The sequence below is a fragment of the Dermochelys coriacea genome, chromosome 14, assembly GCF_009764565.3.
Source record: "Dermochelys coriacea isolate rDerCor1 chromosome 14, rDerCor1.pri.v4, whole genome shotgun sequence".
Taxonomy (NCBI): Eukaryota; Metazoa; Chordata; order Testudines; family Dermochelyidae; genus Dermochelys; species Dermochelys coriacea.
This window is the reverse complement of record NC_050081.1, coordinates 20404294-20417539: the sequence shown is the minus strand read 5'-3', so window position 1 is coordinate 20417539 and position 13246 is coordinate 20404294. Positions and strand designations below refer to the sequence as shown.

The window sequence follows — 13246 nt, the reverse complement described above, 5'->3', positions numbered from 1 at the left end:
CCTATGCAAAGTGTCTGTGCATTTAATGCAGTATACCTGCCACATGCCCCTTGAAGAGGTAAACCAGCAGACAGACACCTTCAGGTAGTGTTCTGGGTAATGGTGTGTTTAAGCTGTGGCTGGAGTCTGAGAGCTCAGCACTGTTTGGAGGGGCTAGTTAGTGGGCTGAATGGTCTAAATGCTCAGGAGGAGGTGGTAGATAGAGGATCTTCACTCATGTTCCTAGAGACCTCCAAGAGAGGGATAATGCCTAAAATCTAATTTTTAATTCTGCAAAATTTAATTAGGTTCCTTTTAAAATACCTTTTATCTCTATGTTATAGTCCATTTTAAAGGAAACCAAACAATGGTCAAAGTGGTTTTAATATTTGGTGCCTTTGTATTTTTAAAAAGGCTTTGTCTGAAGGCTGGTGAAATGATTATTAACTTAACAACATATTCTAGTATGTGTTGAGTACTGTATTGTGACCCTTTTTCTGTTCAGTAACAATGTGCTATTTATTACAGGATGATGTGATGATGCCACAGAGGGTGAGACTGCAGCATGAAGCTGCCATTCAGCACCCAAATAGTGTGAGTACTACTTTCACTCTCATTTAAAAAAAACAAAACGCCCCAAACCATAAAACTTTGTGGCCGGATACATTTCTTTAAAAGGATGGGAAAATTTCACTGGGCTGGTGGTGGGTAAGCATTCTCAACATACAGTTTTCGTTTAGCTAGAGCCTTGTATGTAATAGTTACTTTGAATTTTTTTCTTATGCTTGTTTGCTGTTAGGCAAACCAGACCTTTTGACAGTAATATACTAGTTTCAGATATATTAGAAAGGTTTCTCCAAACCAGTATTAGAATAGAATGTCATTTAAACTAGAACACTATTTAATGTAGCATGCTATGTAATATGAAAAACTACAAAGGAGAATTTACAACAATGATTTAAAGAACTGTGGTTAATGTTTACACGTCCTCAAACAATTGGAATGTATGGTTTATTATATAAATGGTTGCACACACTTAGAGTTAAATTGACATTTGTTTTTTCCCCAATACTGGCTCTAAAATAAAGTAGTCGTCTGTAGAACAATTGTTCTTTATTCCTGTGATATAAATGTGTTTATTCAGTGAAATTAAAGTTTTATGAACACTGTGGTTGTTAAAAGCACAGTTTTAAGTGTATTTCAATGGCTAGAACCAACAGTAGAGGGCTATTTGAAGTTCTTATATGTTCCACTTACCTTCCCGGAGATGGTAAACTTGATGAACATGTTGATGTGTAGTATCAATTTTATTTGTCCATATGTGGTTGACATGAAGAATTCTGCCTCTTAAAAACCAGTTGTATCTCTGTCAAAAATATTTGGTAAAAATAGATTTCACAGTGCAATAAACCTCCCAAGAGAAAATGTTAAAGCTTTGAAGGCAGTGTTCAAGGGATTTCTGTAAAGCAAAGGTCAATTGACTTTATCTGTCAAAAAGGTATTTACTATAGGAGGTCTGGGAACAAAATAGACATTCTTAAAATTACCACTCTGAGAGTTAATCACCTTTGAACTTTCCCTCCCAAACACACTTAGTCCAGAATAGAGAGCATTGTGGTTCTTTCAGCTAAGGAATGTCTGCTAAACAACCTGTTGTTCAGTGCTGGGATGTGCACCTGCTCTTCTCCACACCTGTGTGTTCCAAAGCTTCATGCTGTTAGCTTTCTTGTGAAATATGATATTCCTTTCTATATAATTTATGGGATTGGTGGGACTGCTATTGAATAGTAGTTTGTATTACAAGCATACTTGAATAGAGATAAATGGAAGATTGTGTGGGGGGATTTGTGTTCTGATATGTAGAAATCAATATAATTTGATATTAAGATACCAGAAATTGAAAGATATGTGGCACCTGTAAATTTGTTCTGGGCAAACATTTATGAAAAGTGTCCTGATGCTCTATTGAATAGACTTATGCATGCTTAGATGTTAATCTTTATTAGCATGATTACTGCTATTGAATAGTAGTTTGTAACCTAACTGTTTTTATAATCACAACACAAACTAGGAAAACTATTCACATCAAGAAAAATCAGTGTCTGAAAGCATCAAAGTCTCTATAGTAGGGGGGTGCAACAGTTCTCAAAAATGAGTTGGGACAGAAGAGACAGGGCTTTTCTCATTTCTGGTCCTTTCCACTCCCTACCCACTTGCTCTCGGGGATTAGTATCTAGCAAGTAGACTCTGCTTTCCCTCCTCCGAGGCTGGAGTACAATCTGGACAGGGGAGTAAAAGGGCTTTGCTCCCCAGTGTTTCCATGGCTGTGCAAGGGCTGTTAATATATGCCAGTGTCAGTCATAGCCTGTCTTTGTAGCACAGTTACTTGCCTTTTCTCAAATGTGTACTTGACATTACTTATCAGGTGGCAAAACTGAATATATTGTTATCATTTTTACTTCCACAGCAAGATTTGGAAAGTATTTTCTAGCTCTAAAAGCAAAAATTTGCCTAATGCTGTAGTTTGGATTTAGATCAAAAGTTGTAATGCCTAAAGCCATTTTTACACAATATTATCTCACTATATGAATGTGAGTGAACTCCGGCTTGGTTGGTTATATGCATCTTTGATGATTGATGAAACCTTCAAGTAACTAGTGGATTGGATGAATTAGAGTAATGCATTAGTTCATAGTACTGTTCATTTACCTCTGGAAAAATTGTAAACAAATATTGTTCAAACATCAAATGAACTGAACAGAGTTGTCTTGAGTTTAATTCCTTCAGGTATGACTCCACCTTGCAACATTACCATGTGCAATTTGCAAAGCATCTTTGTTCAAAAGAGGCCAATGAACAACTGAGCTCAAAAGTGAATTACTGTTTTTTATTCAGTGTGGGCAAATTTCAGTGCATACATTTCTTCCTAATAGAAAATATATTGTGCAGTAGATAAATATGTGTTCATGTTTTGCTCTGTCTAACTTTGCTTGTCTGGACCTGTTGTGTAATAGTGATATATGTCAGTAAGGATGGGATTGACACAAAGGAAAGATTTTTTTCATGACCATTGACGTGTCCTCACCTAATCCTTAGTCAGAAGTGTGCATGTAGTTTGAATAATCCATGACTGACTTAAAGCTTCTCTCTCGCCTACTGCAGCAATTTTTTTTCATTCCTTACCTGTGGGTAGAATTACTGGATTCCATTGCTGCTGATATTGATCAGTTGAGCATTGTAAAGGATGTTCACACAGCAGAAGAACCTCCATCTGGATAGTTGTGGCATAGCATCTCTGTCCCCCGCATGGCACCATATGCTGATGCTTGCTCCATTGCTGCAGTGATGTCTCTCCCTGTAACTTGGCCTTCTGACCAGGTCATGATTTAGTTGCCCCTTTCAAGATAACAGAAACCCAACATAAAACAGTTCGATTTCTTGAGCCTCCCCATCTCCAGGCCCCTGGTCTTCACACCCTTGCCTTAGGGCTTTCCAATGTTTTAGTCCCATGACTCAGGCTACCTTCCCAGTGTTTGGTAGGGAACCTGGGCCCATACACTACACCAGATTTCAGCCCAGGGAACCTATTACCAGCAGCCAAGGTCCGTGCAGTCCTTCTCCTTGCTGCCGTTTCCCTTGGCTCCTTCTTACCCAATCTTTCTCAGGCTTGCCCTTTCAAGCTTCTTAAGTTCCCTTTACTCTGTTCCTCCACAGAACATCTTCCAGGTCTCTCTGTCTCTGGCAGCCCAAATCCTTCCCTTCTTTCAGGGCACACCATGAGTCCTGCTGCACCCCAGTAGCTGCTTTATGTTTCCCTGGCTGTTTGCCAGCCTTCTCCAGTCAGGGTAGGGTCCCAGGACTTATTCTTCCCCTTGAGTTTCCTCTTCACTACCTCTTTGTTCCCAGCAAGTGACTGCAGACACTCCCCTGCAGCCCCTCTTCTGCTACAAACTTTGTCTCTTTATACGAACCAGCCTGCTCCTGCCCAGCTGAGCTTCATAGTCAGTTAAGCCTGGCTCTGACTCCAGGTGCAGCCGGTAACATAACTGGCCTCTCAGGCCCACATTAACCCATTCAGGGCCTTTGTGGGGTACACACCTGTCACAAGTATCCATATCATTAATTTGACCTCACACCTGAGATTTCAAGTGAGAGCTGAGGGTGAGTGAATGGAGGCAGGAAGGAAAGAGTATAAGAAGCTAACTGACTGCTGCTTCTTTGGAGATAATTAAATATTAGAGCCAACTTAGTGATATGCCAAGTAGATATTAACATAAGATAGCATTTAAAAGCCCAACTTTCAATCTGGGTATGGTAGAACTTTGTTTAATTGAGCCTCCATTATCCAGCTCTCCATATTAACTGAAACACCAGCCTCCCGGGGCTGACAGCAGCGGGGGCTCCTGCTGCCCGGGGCTGACAACGGGAAACCAACTGCCCATTTTTCGGTTTATCCAGATTTTTGGTTATCCGATCTGACCCTGATCCCAATTACATCAGATAATGGGGGTTCCACTGTATTTATATGGCGCTCATCACTCTAGAATCTGATCTTATCTAATTGCTTAAAATATGATGGAGTTTTCTTCCTCCTTGCCATGCCTCTAGAAGCAGGATTAGGGTTTTTATATTTTATTTTGTAATGAATGAATTTATGAGAATGAGGATACTATTGTGCGAAACAGGTGGAGTTTACATTTTGCCCTGAATGCCGCAATATTAAGGGTCATTCTTATTTCATCTGGCAGAGAGTTCCATATTCTTGATGCAGCTCGTGTGCAGGTTCTGTCTTCTGCAAACACAAACGTATTCCGTTTGGTTGTCAATATCATCATTCTAGTGAAACTCAGCTGTTGTAGGGGATCATAGTCATGGATGGAGGGATGTGCTCTCAGATAGCCAGGATCAGGTCTATGCAAGGTTTTGAAAATCAGAACAGTGACTTTGAACTGTATACAGTGGGGAGCCAATCCAGAGAATGGTTTGTTGGGGTCATGTGTTCCTGCTGAATAGTCAAGCTGCTGCATTCTGAACAAGCTGGAACTGCCCCAGGGCATGTAGTTCGCTTTCCAGATATAGAGCAGTAGTTCTCAACCTTTGCTTTACTGTGACTGTGTGTTACAATAGAAAAAAATGTCAATATCTCCCTGCCATAGTTTCAAGACCCTGTTCCCAGTAGGCACGTAAAGAAAGGGAATGAGACCTTTTCTTTAGTATGACTGCATGGTACAATAGAAAAAAGTTCCAGTACTTCCCTGACAGAGTTTCAAAACCCTGTTCCCATTAGCCACATAAAAGAAAAGGAGGGACGTTGCAATTCCTAGGCTGAGATCCATGATATTAAGAATTGCATTAGTTCAGTCCAGATGTTACAAATGTGTGAATCGCTGTGGTGAGGTCTGCATTCATTAGGCACCATTTTCTGGCCAGTCACAGATGGATTGTTAGTGTCTTGCTGCTGAAACTACTTGGCTATCCTAGTACCATGCTGAGTCTAGGGGGAAACCCAGGCTGTGACCAATATTACAGAAAAAATCTTTGATAAAAGTAATTGTTGTGGAGGAGAAGAGTTCATCAAACCATTTCCCTCTTCCCACTAGCAGTTCATTCTCATTCAGATTCATCTTCAGCCAGTTACTCTTCATTCAGACGAAGATCTGTATTAAAAAAATTAGCAGCCTTGTTGACAGACTGATATCATGGACTAAAGATTGAATGGGCAAGAAGACAGCACTTCTTTTGCACTGCTAGAGAGAGATGAAATAAGCAGCAGGAGAGCTGCATTTGTCTTTGCTACATCCATTTAATCTGAGATGGACAAAATTCCAAGCATTTGGAAACTGTCGTGATATTATCCTAATGCTACAATCATACAGTAGAATACTGAGCAAGTACCACAGAAACTTTCTCAGTGAAGCCTTCTGCTCAGCAGCTGTGCCACATTGTATCAGATGAATGTGGTGTAACCTGCTTCCATTTGCTTCTGTTGTTATTGCAAATTAATTGGAATGGAGTCAGGAGATTATTTTATCTGCCTTGGGCCAGGCAGACAGCTTCATGGTGAAATGGAGTGTGAGATGAAAAATGGGTAGACAAGCAGAAAGTCAGGCCACCTGATGTGCTGTCAGCAAATAGTAATAATCTTGGGGCATTTGCAGCCAAGAACTTTGATTTTTAATGATTGCATTCCACATGCCAACAGTTTGGTCACCCCAGTGTATGTCTGAAAGGCTTCTGTTTGCTGTATCATATTATTACTAGTCTAGCACTAGAGTAGGGCAGTAAATACAGATTGCCATTTAAGACTTTTCTGTCTGCCCTTCAAACCACACATTACACCTCATCCATATACTTTATCTTGGGAGCTGAGGCAGTTATTACGTAGTCTGGTAATTACATTACTCTTAGACATGGATATGCTCTAACAGTTTCCTGAACAAGGTAGCCTTGTTGCAGTGTGGTTAGAGCTGGCAAAATTGAGAATTTGTCTACCATAGATGTGTCCTGTTTTTAAAAATATCTTTCTCCTGTTTGTTTTTAATACTGAGTTGGAAGAAAGAACAGCTTTAGAACATGTGACCATATGAAGTTCCACACAGCTGGAGACTCGCTTGAAAATTGAAGTCACACTTCTTCTTACTGGAAAGCATATAAAATGGCAGTTTATTAGATGTTCCAGTGTTTTATTGGAGTTACAAGACTTAAGTAAAACTTATTAAAAATGTGAAGTTTGAAATCTAAACATTTTGATGAACTTCTGTTCAACGTGCTTGGATTACAGTATGGCCTAAAATAGGAGCACTACTTGTGTCTCTATATTGTATGAAATGTCTTAAAAGCTTAGACCAGTTCTGATTTATTGGAGGTAGCATGGTCCAGTGGGTAGGAACCTAGACTAGAAATCAGTAGATGTAAGTTCTATTCCCAGCTCTGTGACAGATCTTCTGTGTAACCTTAGGTGACAAGGTGGATGAGATAATATCTTTTATTGGACCAATTTTGGTGGTGAAAGAGAGACGTTTTCAGGCTACACAGTGCTCTTTGTCAGGCTACAACACCACTGCAAATAACCTTAGGTGAGTCATTTCATCATTTTGTGACTCAGTTGGCTTATCTGTAAAATGAGGATAAATATAATTATCCCCATTTGAAGACTGTTTTGAGATCTATGGATGAGATGTGCCACATAGGTGCTAAAACAAGAGTTATCTAATACCTAACTGCATATGCAACTTCCATTGAATTTCAGGGTAGTTACCTAATTTTGGTTGCCAAAACATAATTGCCATTCCTTGAAAAGGAGAAACACCACAGGCTGCATGCAAATTGATATACAAGATATAGTTGATGCTTACTCTGGACAAATTACAGTAGAACCTCATAGTTATGGACATCTTGGTAATGGAGGTTGTCCGTAACTCTGAAATGTTCGTAACTCTGAACAAAGAGCAGTTTGGGCTCCAGATCTAGCAGCTGACACTCCATGTCAGGCTTCAGCAGCCCCTGAACTTCCTACTCAGCCCTGGCATGAGTTTGCAAGCTTGTCCCCCTCCTGGCAGGGGTGTGTGTGAAAACAGTGTGTCCCCTGTCCTGCGGGTGGGGGGTAAAAAAGCGTGTCCCCCTCTCAGCACGGGGGGAAGGGGGAGGAGGGGTGAAAGCGGTGCAGACCCCAGCACTGCTCCTGCTGTGCTGGCTCGCTCCGGCTGCCTTTGGCTGGCAGCCTCAATGTCTTTCTGTAAGTGGTTGCCTCATGCATGGGGGTGGGGACAGGCAGCCCAGATGTGCCTGCCTTTAATATGCACAGTACAGTATTCGTTTGGGGAGGGGAGGGGGGCGGCTCTCTGCTGCTGCCAGATTGGTTGGTTCTGTTTTCACAGGGTGTCAGGGTGACGGGTCAGTCCGTAACTCTGGTTTTCGTATCTTTGAGGTTCTACAATAATGTGTTTATCGGATAGCTACCATGACTATATTGTAATGTGGTTGACTTTTTAGAATCATGTAAAAGAAAAATTTTCAAATACTGCAGGATCAAAGGTTTGTTTCAGCCTTTTATTTTGGAAAATAATAGATGAACTTCAATATTTTGTTTCTGACAATACACCTGTAACAAATCAACAAAACATAATATCCTGTATACCGTCTGAGTCTTTTCATCTCTCAAATGGCCTTTGCCATTCCTCATCTGTCATTACATAAGTAATGTATCAGAGGGGTAGCCATGCTAGTCTCTGTCCACAAAAATAACAAGGAGTCCGGTGACACCTTAAAGACTCCTCGTTATATAAGTAATGAGACATCAGTTTCCTTCAAGCCTGATTTCCTTATTCCCAAGCAGTTACTCACTTTTCTGTGCCCTAGATAAGCCGGATATCTCTGTTGTTTGGCCTCAATGAAAGAGTGAAGTATCTTATGAATAACATCACAGAAATTAAAAATGGAAGATAGATAGAAATAATTAAGTCTATGCAAATAGTATGGAAAGCATTGCTAGAGTTCCATTAAACATAGTTATGGAGTACTGAAATATGATCTGCATTTTGAGCATGGTAGAAAAGTCCTTACTCTCCTACCTCCTAAACTTGTCTCTCTTTTCTGTGCCACAAAATGTTTGGCTCTGAGTAAACCTCCCTCATTTGTAATTGTTTTTTTTAATTGAAGTCCAAATGTCCCAGGTCTCCGCTGGCACTTAATATTATGTCATCCTCTAGTCAGTGCATACACATCAGCAGATTTTCTTTTTGCAAACTGTGTTTAGAAACAAACACAATTATAAATTTTCATGGGCTAAACCATGAGGTAATCTTTGTTTCCATTTGAATTACTCTGTCAGGTGCCCTTTTGTTTCCCCTCCTCAGCATGTTTGAGACAGACCTGAACATGTTATCTGGACATGTCCTGGCAGGCACTGATGTAAAGTAACATACTAAAAATTAAGACTTATTCATATAATAGATGTTGAATAGAAATGAGCTAGATAATAAAAGGGCTTGAAAAAACCCACTTGTCTGCTTAACCAGGGAGAGCAGAAACTTTGTCCAAGTGAATGGAGAAAGTGGACCTGAGGAGCCACTGGCTTCTTCTCTGATGAGAAGAAAGTAGCAGAATGGCAGGAGTCAGTGTGCTTTTGCAGGAGGGGAGGAGCCGTGATGCAGCTATCACTTCAAGAGGCAGGGGAGAGAGAGGGAGAAGCAGACTGGCTAAAGCAGGGGTGGGCAAACTTTTTGGCTTGAGGGCCACATCGGGGTTCCAAACTGTATGGAGGGCCAGGTAGGGAAGGCTGTGCAAACCCTAACCCTATCCACCCCCTCCCACTTCCTGCCCCTGACTGCCCCCCTCAGAACCTCCAACCCATCCAACCCCCCCTACTCCTTGTCCCCTGACTGCCCCCTGCCCCTAACTGCCCCCCCCGGAACCCCACCCCCATCCAACCCCATCTGCTCCCTGACTGCCCCGACCCCTATTGGGGTGGGTCAGGGATAAGGAGGGCCCTCCAAATATTCCTGCTTAGGGCCCCAGTAGGTTAGTACCACCTCTAAAATCTAGTCTGGATACAGTCCTTCTCTACACTAGAAAGAGTTTGCCAGTACTGTATAGATAGCCAGGAAAACCTTCCTAGTGGAGACCCAGTTTACCAGGAAAAGTTTCTTTGCCAGTTTATACAATTCTCCAAATGAAATAAGCTATTCCAGCAAAATAACTTTTTGCCACTATAACTGCATGTACACTGGGGCTTTTGCTGGCACAGCTATGTTGGGTAGGGGTGTGGTTTTTCTGTACACGCCTAACCCACACAACTATGCCAGAAAAACTTAAGTGTAGACCAGGCTGTAGTTATATCATTATAGAATATATCTTATTCTGGTTCAGTAAGTGAAATAAGCAATACTGGTATAATTGCGGCATTTGCATTGGCATAATTACTGCCTAAAAATTCACACCTCTAACTGATATAGTTATACTGGGTGTAAAAGGGTAGATTTTTGAAGCTGTAGTGTTAGCTTAAGTCTGTTCTACATTTAATCAAACATCACAAATGAAAAACATCACTACTTATATAGCTTTGTAAGTAAATATATATTCAGTATGGCCTCCACATGTCAAAAACCACATCTAACGTGATATTTATGGATCCACGGTATGATTGTTATATAGACTTTAATCATATTTTATACTTTATGCATAATAACAGCAGTCTGTGTTAAATATTTGAAAATCAGTTTCTCTTTCTCATATGCCAGACAATTAGACATGAACGATGTAGGTAATGTGATATCTTTTGCTGAAACAATGTGTGTGTTTAGTATACACACACACACACACACACAAGCACGCAAGAGAGGAGAAACAGTAATACATTTTTAAATAATTAATTATCTTGCCCCATACCTTGTGCAACTGAGGGGTATATTGGTATTTTGCCAGGAACTCCAAAACCACATACAATTTGCATAAAATTGAGATTGCATTTGTCCTTATTTTTAACATGTAAGTATAGCCTTTAGATACCGCTGGTCCCAGCATGCCACAGTCTATCTTATTCTGAGTGAAGGTTTCTCTGATCAAGTTAGAGAATCACATTTTGGGAGCTAAAGTCTCTGCAGCCTTTATGTGTGAAAGATTCATCCATTTGCTGAAATGTGTAAGATGTCATACATGATGCCAGCTTTTGAGATTTTACTACAAATCTTGCAATATTAATATTTTGTTTATTTTTAAAGTTTCACAGGGTCTCATGATTCCTGGCTTCAAAATCAAAATTTTTCCTTTATTCAGGAATAATCTTCAGCTGAGCTGAAGCAAACCTGCCCTCAGTTGAGATGGCCACGATTTCCATACAGTATTTGAATGCAGCTTGAGGCTGTCCCTAGTAAAGATGGCTGCCATCGCCCACTGTTTTTTAATTGGGCAGAATCCAGGCTGCCTGTCCATAGTTAAGGACTGGATAGGGAACGTTGAGGCTGAAGAGGTACATCCGGAGACAGGGAGTGCAGTGGTTGGGAGAAAGTGGAAGATTGAAAAGGTTCAGGAAGGTAGTGAGTGGTTTCAGTGGAACAGAAAGTGGCAGAGGATATTTGTGAGCTGTAGACAACCGTAAATGAGGAGAAAAGTGTGAGCAGGTAAGCAGAGGGGTGGGAACAGGAGGCTGTGGGAGAGTATCAAGGGAGAATAAAAGTGTTTGTGTGGGGGGAGACTGAGTTGGGTAGGGTAGGGAGGGAGATGGGAAAGATAATTACACAGGTTAATGGTAAGGAAGGGATGGAGAGAATGGCAGCTCCCCAGCCTCATAGTGAGGGTAGTTCTGTATGAGGAGGCAACAGGGAGGCCTTAATTTCTGCATGTGTATTTAACATTGAATTTGAGTCAATCATACATGCACTTTGGGGGCAGGCAGCTTTCCCCAAAAGGATTAAAGGCTAAAGGCCCTACATTAAAATTGAAATGGAGAGGGGATAAGTAAAGGAAGTATTTGGGACAAGTTTCATCTTGAGCAGTGGTTTGTTCAATTACCCTTAATGTATGAGGGATCAAATCTGTTTAAAAATTTTGGTTAGATTATTACGGTGTGTGAGATTCTTATGGTTTCTGATTTAAGGCTCTCCTGAGTGCATTTTCTTTGGCTATGTGCAAGGTTGCAAAATAAACCTCTTTCAATCCTCCACTGCTGGAAAACAATGAATAGCTGAGTAGCAGAGGATGTAGCTGCAAGAACTTTGAAAATTTTGAAATGTTACTGAGTAAGGAAATCTAATGGACAGAGAGATTGGCAGCTAAAGCTTCTATTCCATAGTGGCAGCTCTTACTCTATGTATTAGGCCTGGTCTACACACAGATCTTGTACTGATATACTTTTTTTGGTTAGGAGTATGATTTTTGTTATTGAAGTAGTTCTACCAGTACAACCTGCCTATTGTGGATGCAATGCCAGTCTAGCTGATACCCCTTTCTATACTGCTATAGTTAAATCCATATGCCTATTGTTTTTAGCCAAGGATTTATCACAGAAACTGTGATAAATAGTAGCCCCCCACCCCAAAGAAAAACTTGTTTAGAAATGTATCTGTTACTGACTGCAGAATATTTTAGACTAGAAATGACTGAAAAATGAAAAACTAGTCCCCTGAGAAATTTCAACTTTGATTTTATTTAGCACGATCTGAAATTGAACCATTTTTTGTCTTCAAAGTTTCTCATTAATTCCCCCCCCCCATCAAAAAGGTTATTGAAAGTTCACATTTACTGAAAAGTGGAAACCTAACCCCTAACCTAAGTGGAAATTTGGGATACATTGTCTCTTCAATTCTGTGTTGATCTGCCAGTGTTTACAAGCAAGGGAGAATGAGGTTAGTGCCTGCTATGAAGAATTGGCAGCTTAACTTTTATTCTTGGTTCATCTTTTTTTTTCTACAGAATTCAGACTTTAGCATGCTTCTCTAGTACTTTTATGGGGAAGAATCATATTGAGAGCACCTGTGGTGATGCATAATTGCAAGTGTGCGCGCAAAACTGGGTATGTTAAAAATTTCTTAGGGTTAACTGAAAGCATCTTAGGAGCTCTGTAAATTCCTGGGGAGCCATGGGCTTTCCAAGGCTGGTTCTCATGCCCTGCCTTCCTCCAGTTCATATCTACTTAACTTCTAATGTAAAAAGGGCTGAGTACAATAACATTTAAGTCAGTTCAGATGTATAGTGAAAACCATTGGGAGTAATTATGCTCTTACTACTCAGAAAGATGTGAAGTAAGCCCTATATCATGAGCTATACAAATATGTTTGAGTAATCATATACAAAGAGAAGAGGATTTATCCACATTTATTTAAAGCAGTTGTTAGATCAAATTCCTAACTGCAACAAACAGAGATGCTGAAATAACCATATTCACAAGTAGGGATTGAGCTATTGTCACATTCTGGGCAATCCAGACCAGCGAGAGGTTATGTCACCACGTGCCCCACAACCTGGGATGCCTCACAATGCTTTTCTGTTCGAGGTCTGAACTTGGGCAACTCACAAACAGCCAAACAATGTGCAAGTTCACCCTGAGTGTCTGTGTATAGCTATAGCCCTGGTCCAGCTACTTTGACCCCAGCAGCCTATCAGCAACATTCCAGTCATGCTCTTGCTTCCACCAGCTTTGGTTACAACTTGCAGGGTGACTCCAGCACACTCCCAGTCCTGAATTTTCCCCAAAATATGTGTTCTGCCCTGTCCAGCCCTTTCCTGGACAGTTCAAACATTAGAAGTTCGTTGCCCCTGTAAAGGGTCAATA

General features: G+C 40.7%; 1 protein-coding gene across 5 annotated transcripts in view; it reads left to right on the top strand.

The window, feature by feature from the left end:
- The window catches only part of B3GNTL1 (UDP-GlcNAc:betaGal beta-1,3-N-acetylglucosaminyltransferase like 1), a 320641-nt gene that overhangs the window by 46349 nt on the left and 261046 nt on the right, over positions 1-13246 (top strand). For 4 of the 5 annotated variants that reach the window (XM_038372289.2, XM_038372294.2, XM_043497517.1 and 1 more), the window contains one exon: positions 508-573. The exons of the other annotated variant lie outside the window; for it this stretch is intronic. In XM_038372289.2, coding sequence (XP_038228217.1) covers positions 508-573 — 66 coding nt within the window. The remainder of the gene's footprint in view (positions 1-507; positions 574-13246) is intronic. 5 annotated transcript variants of the gene reach the window in all.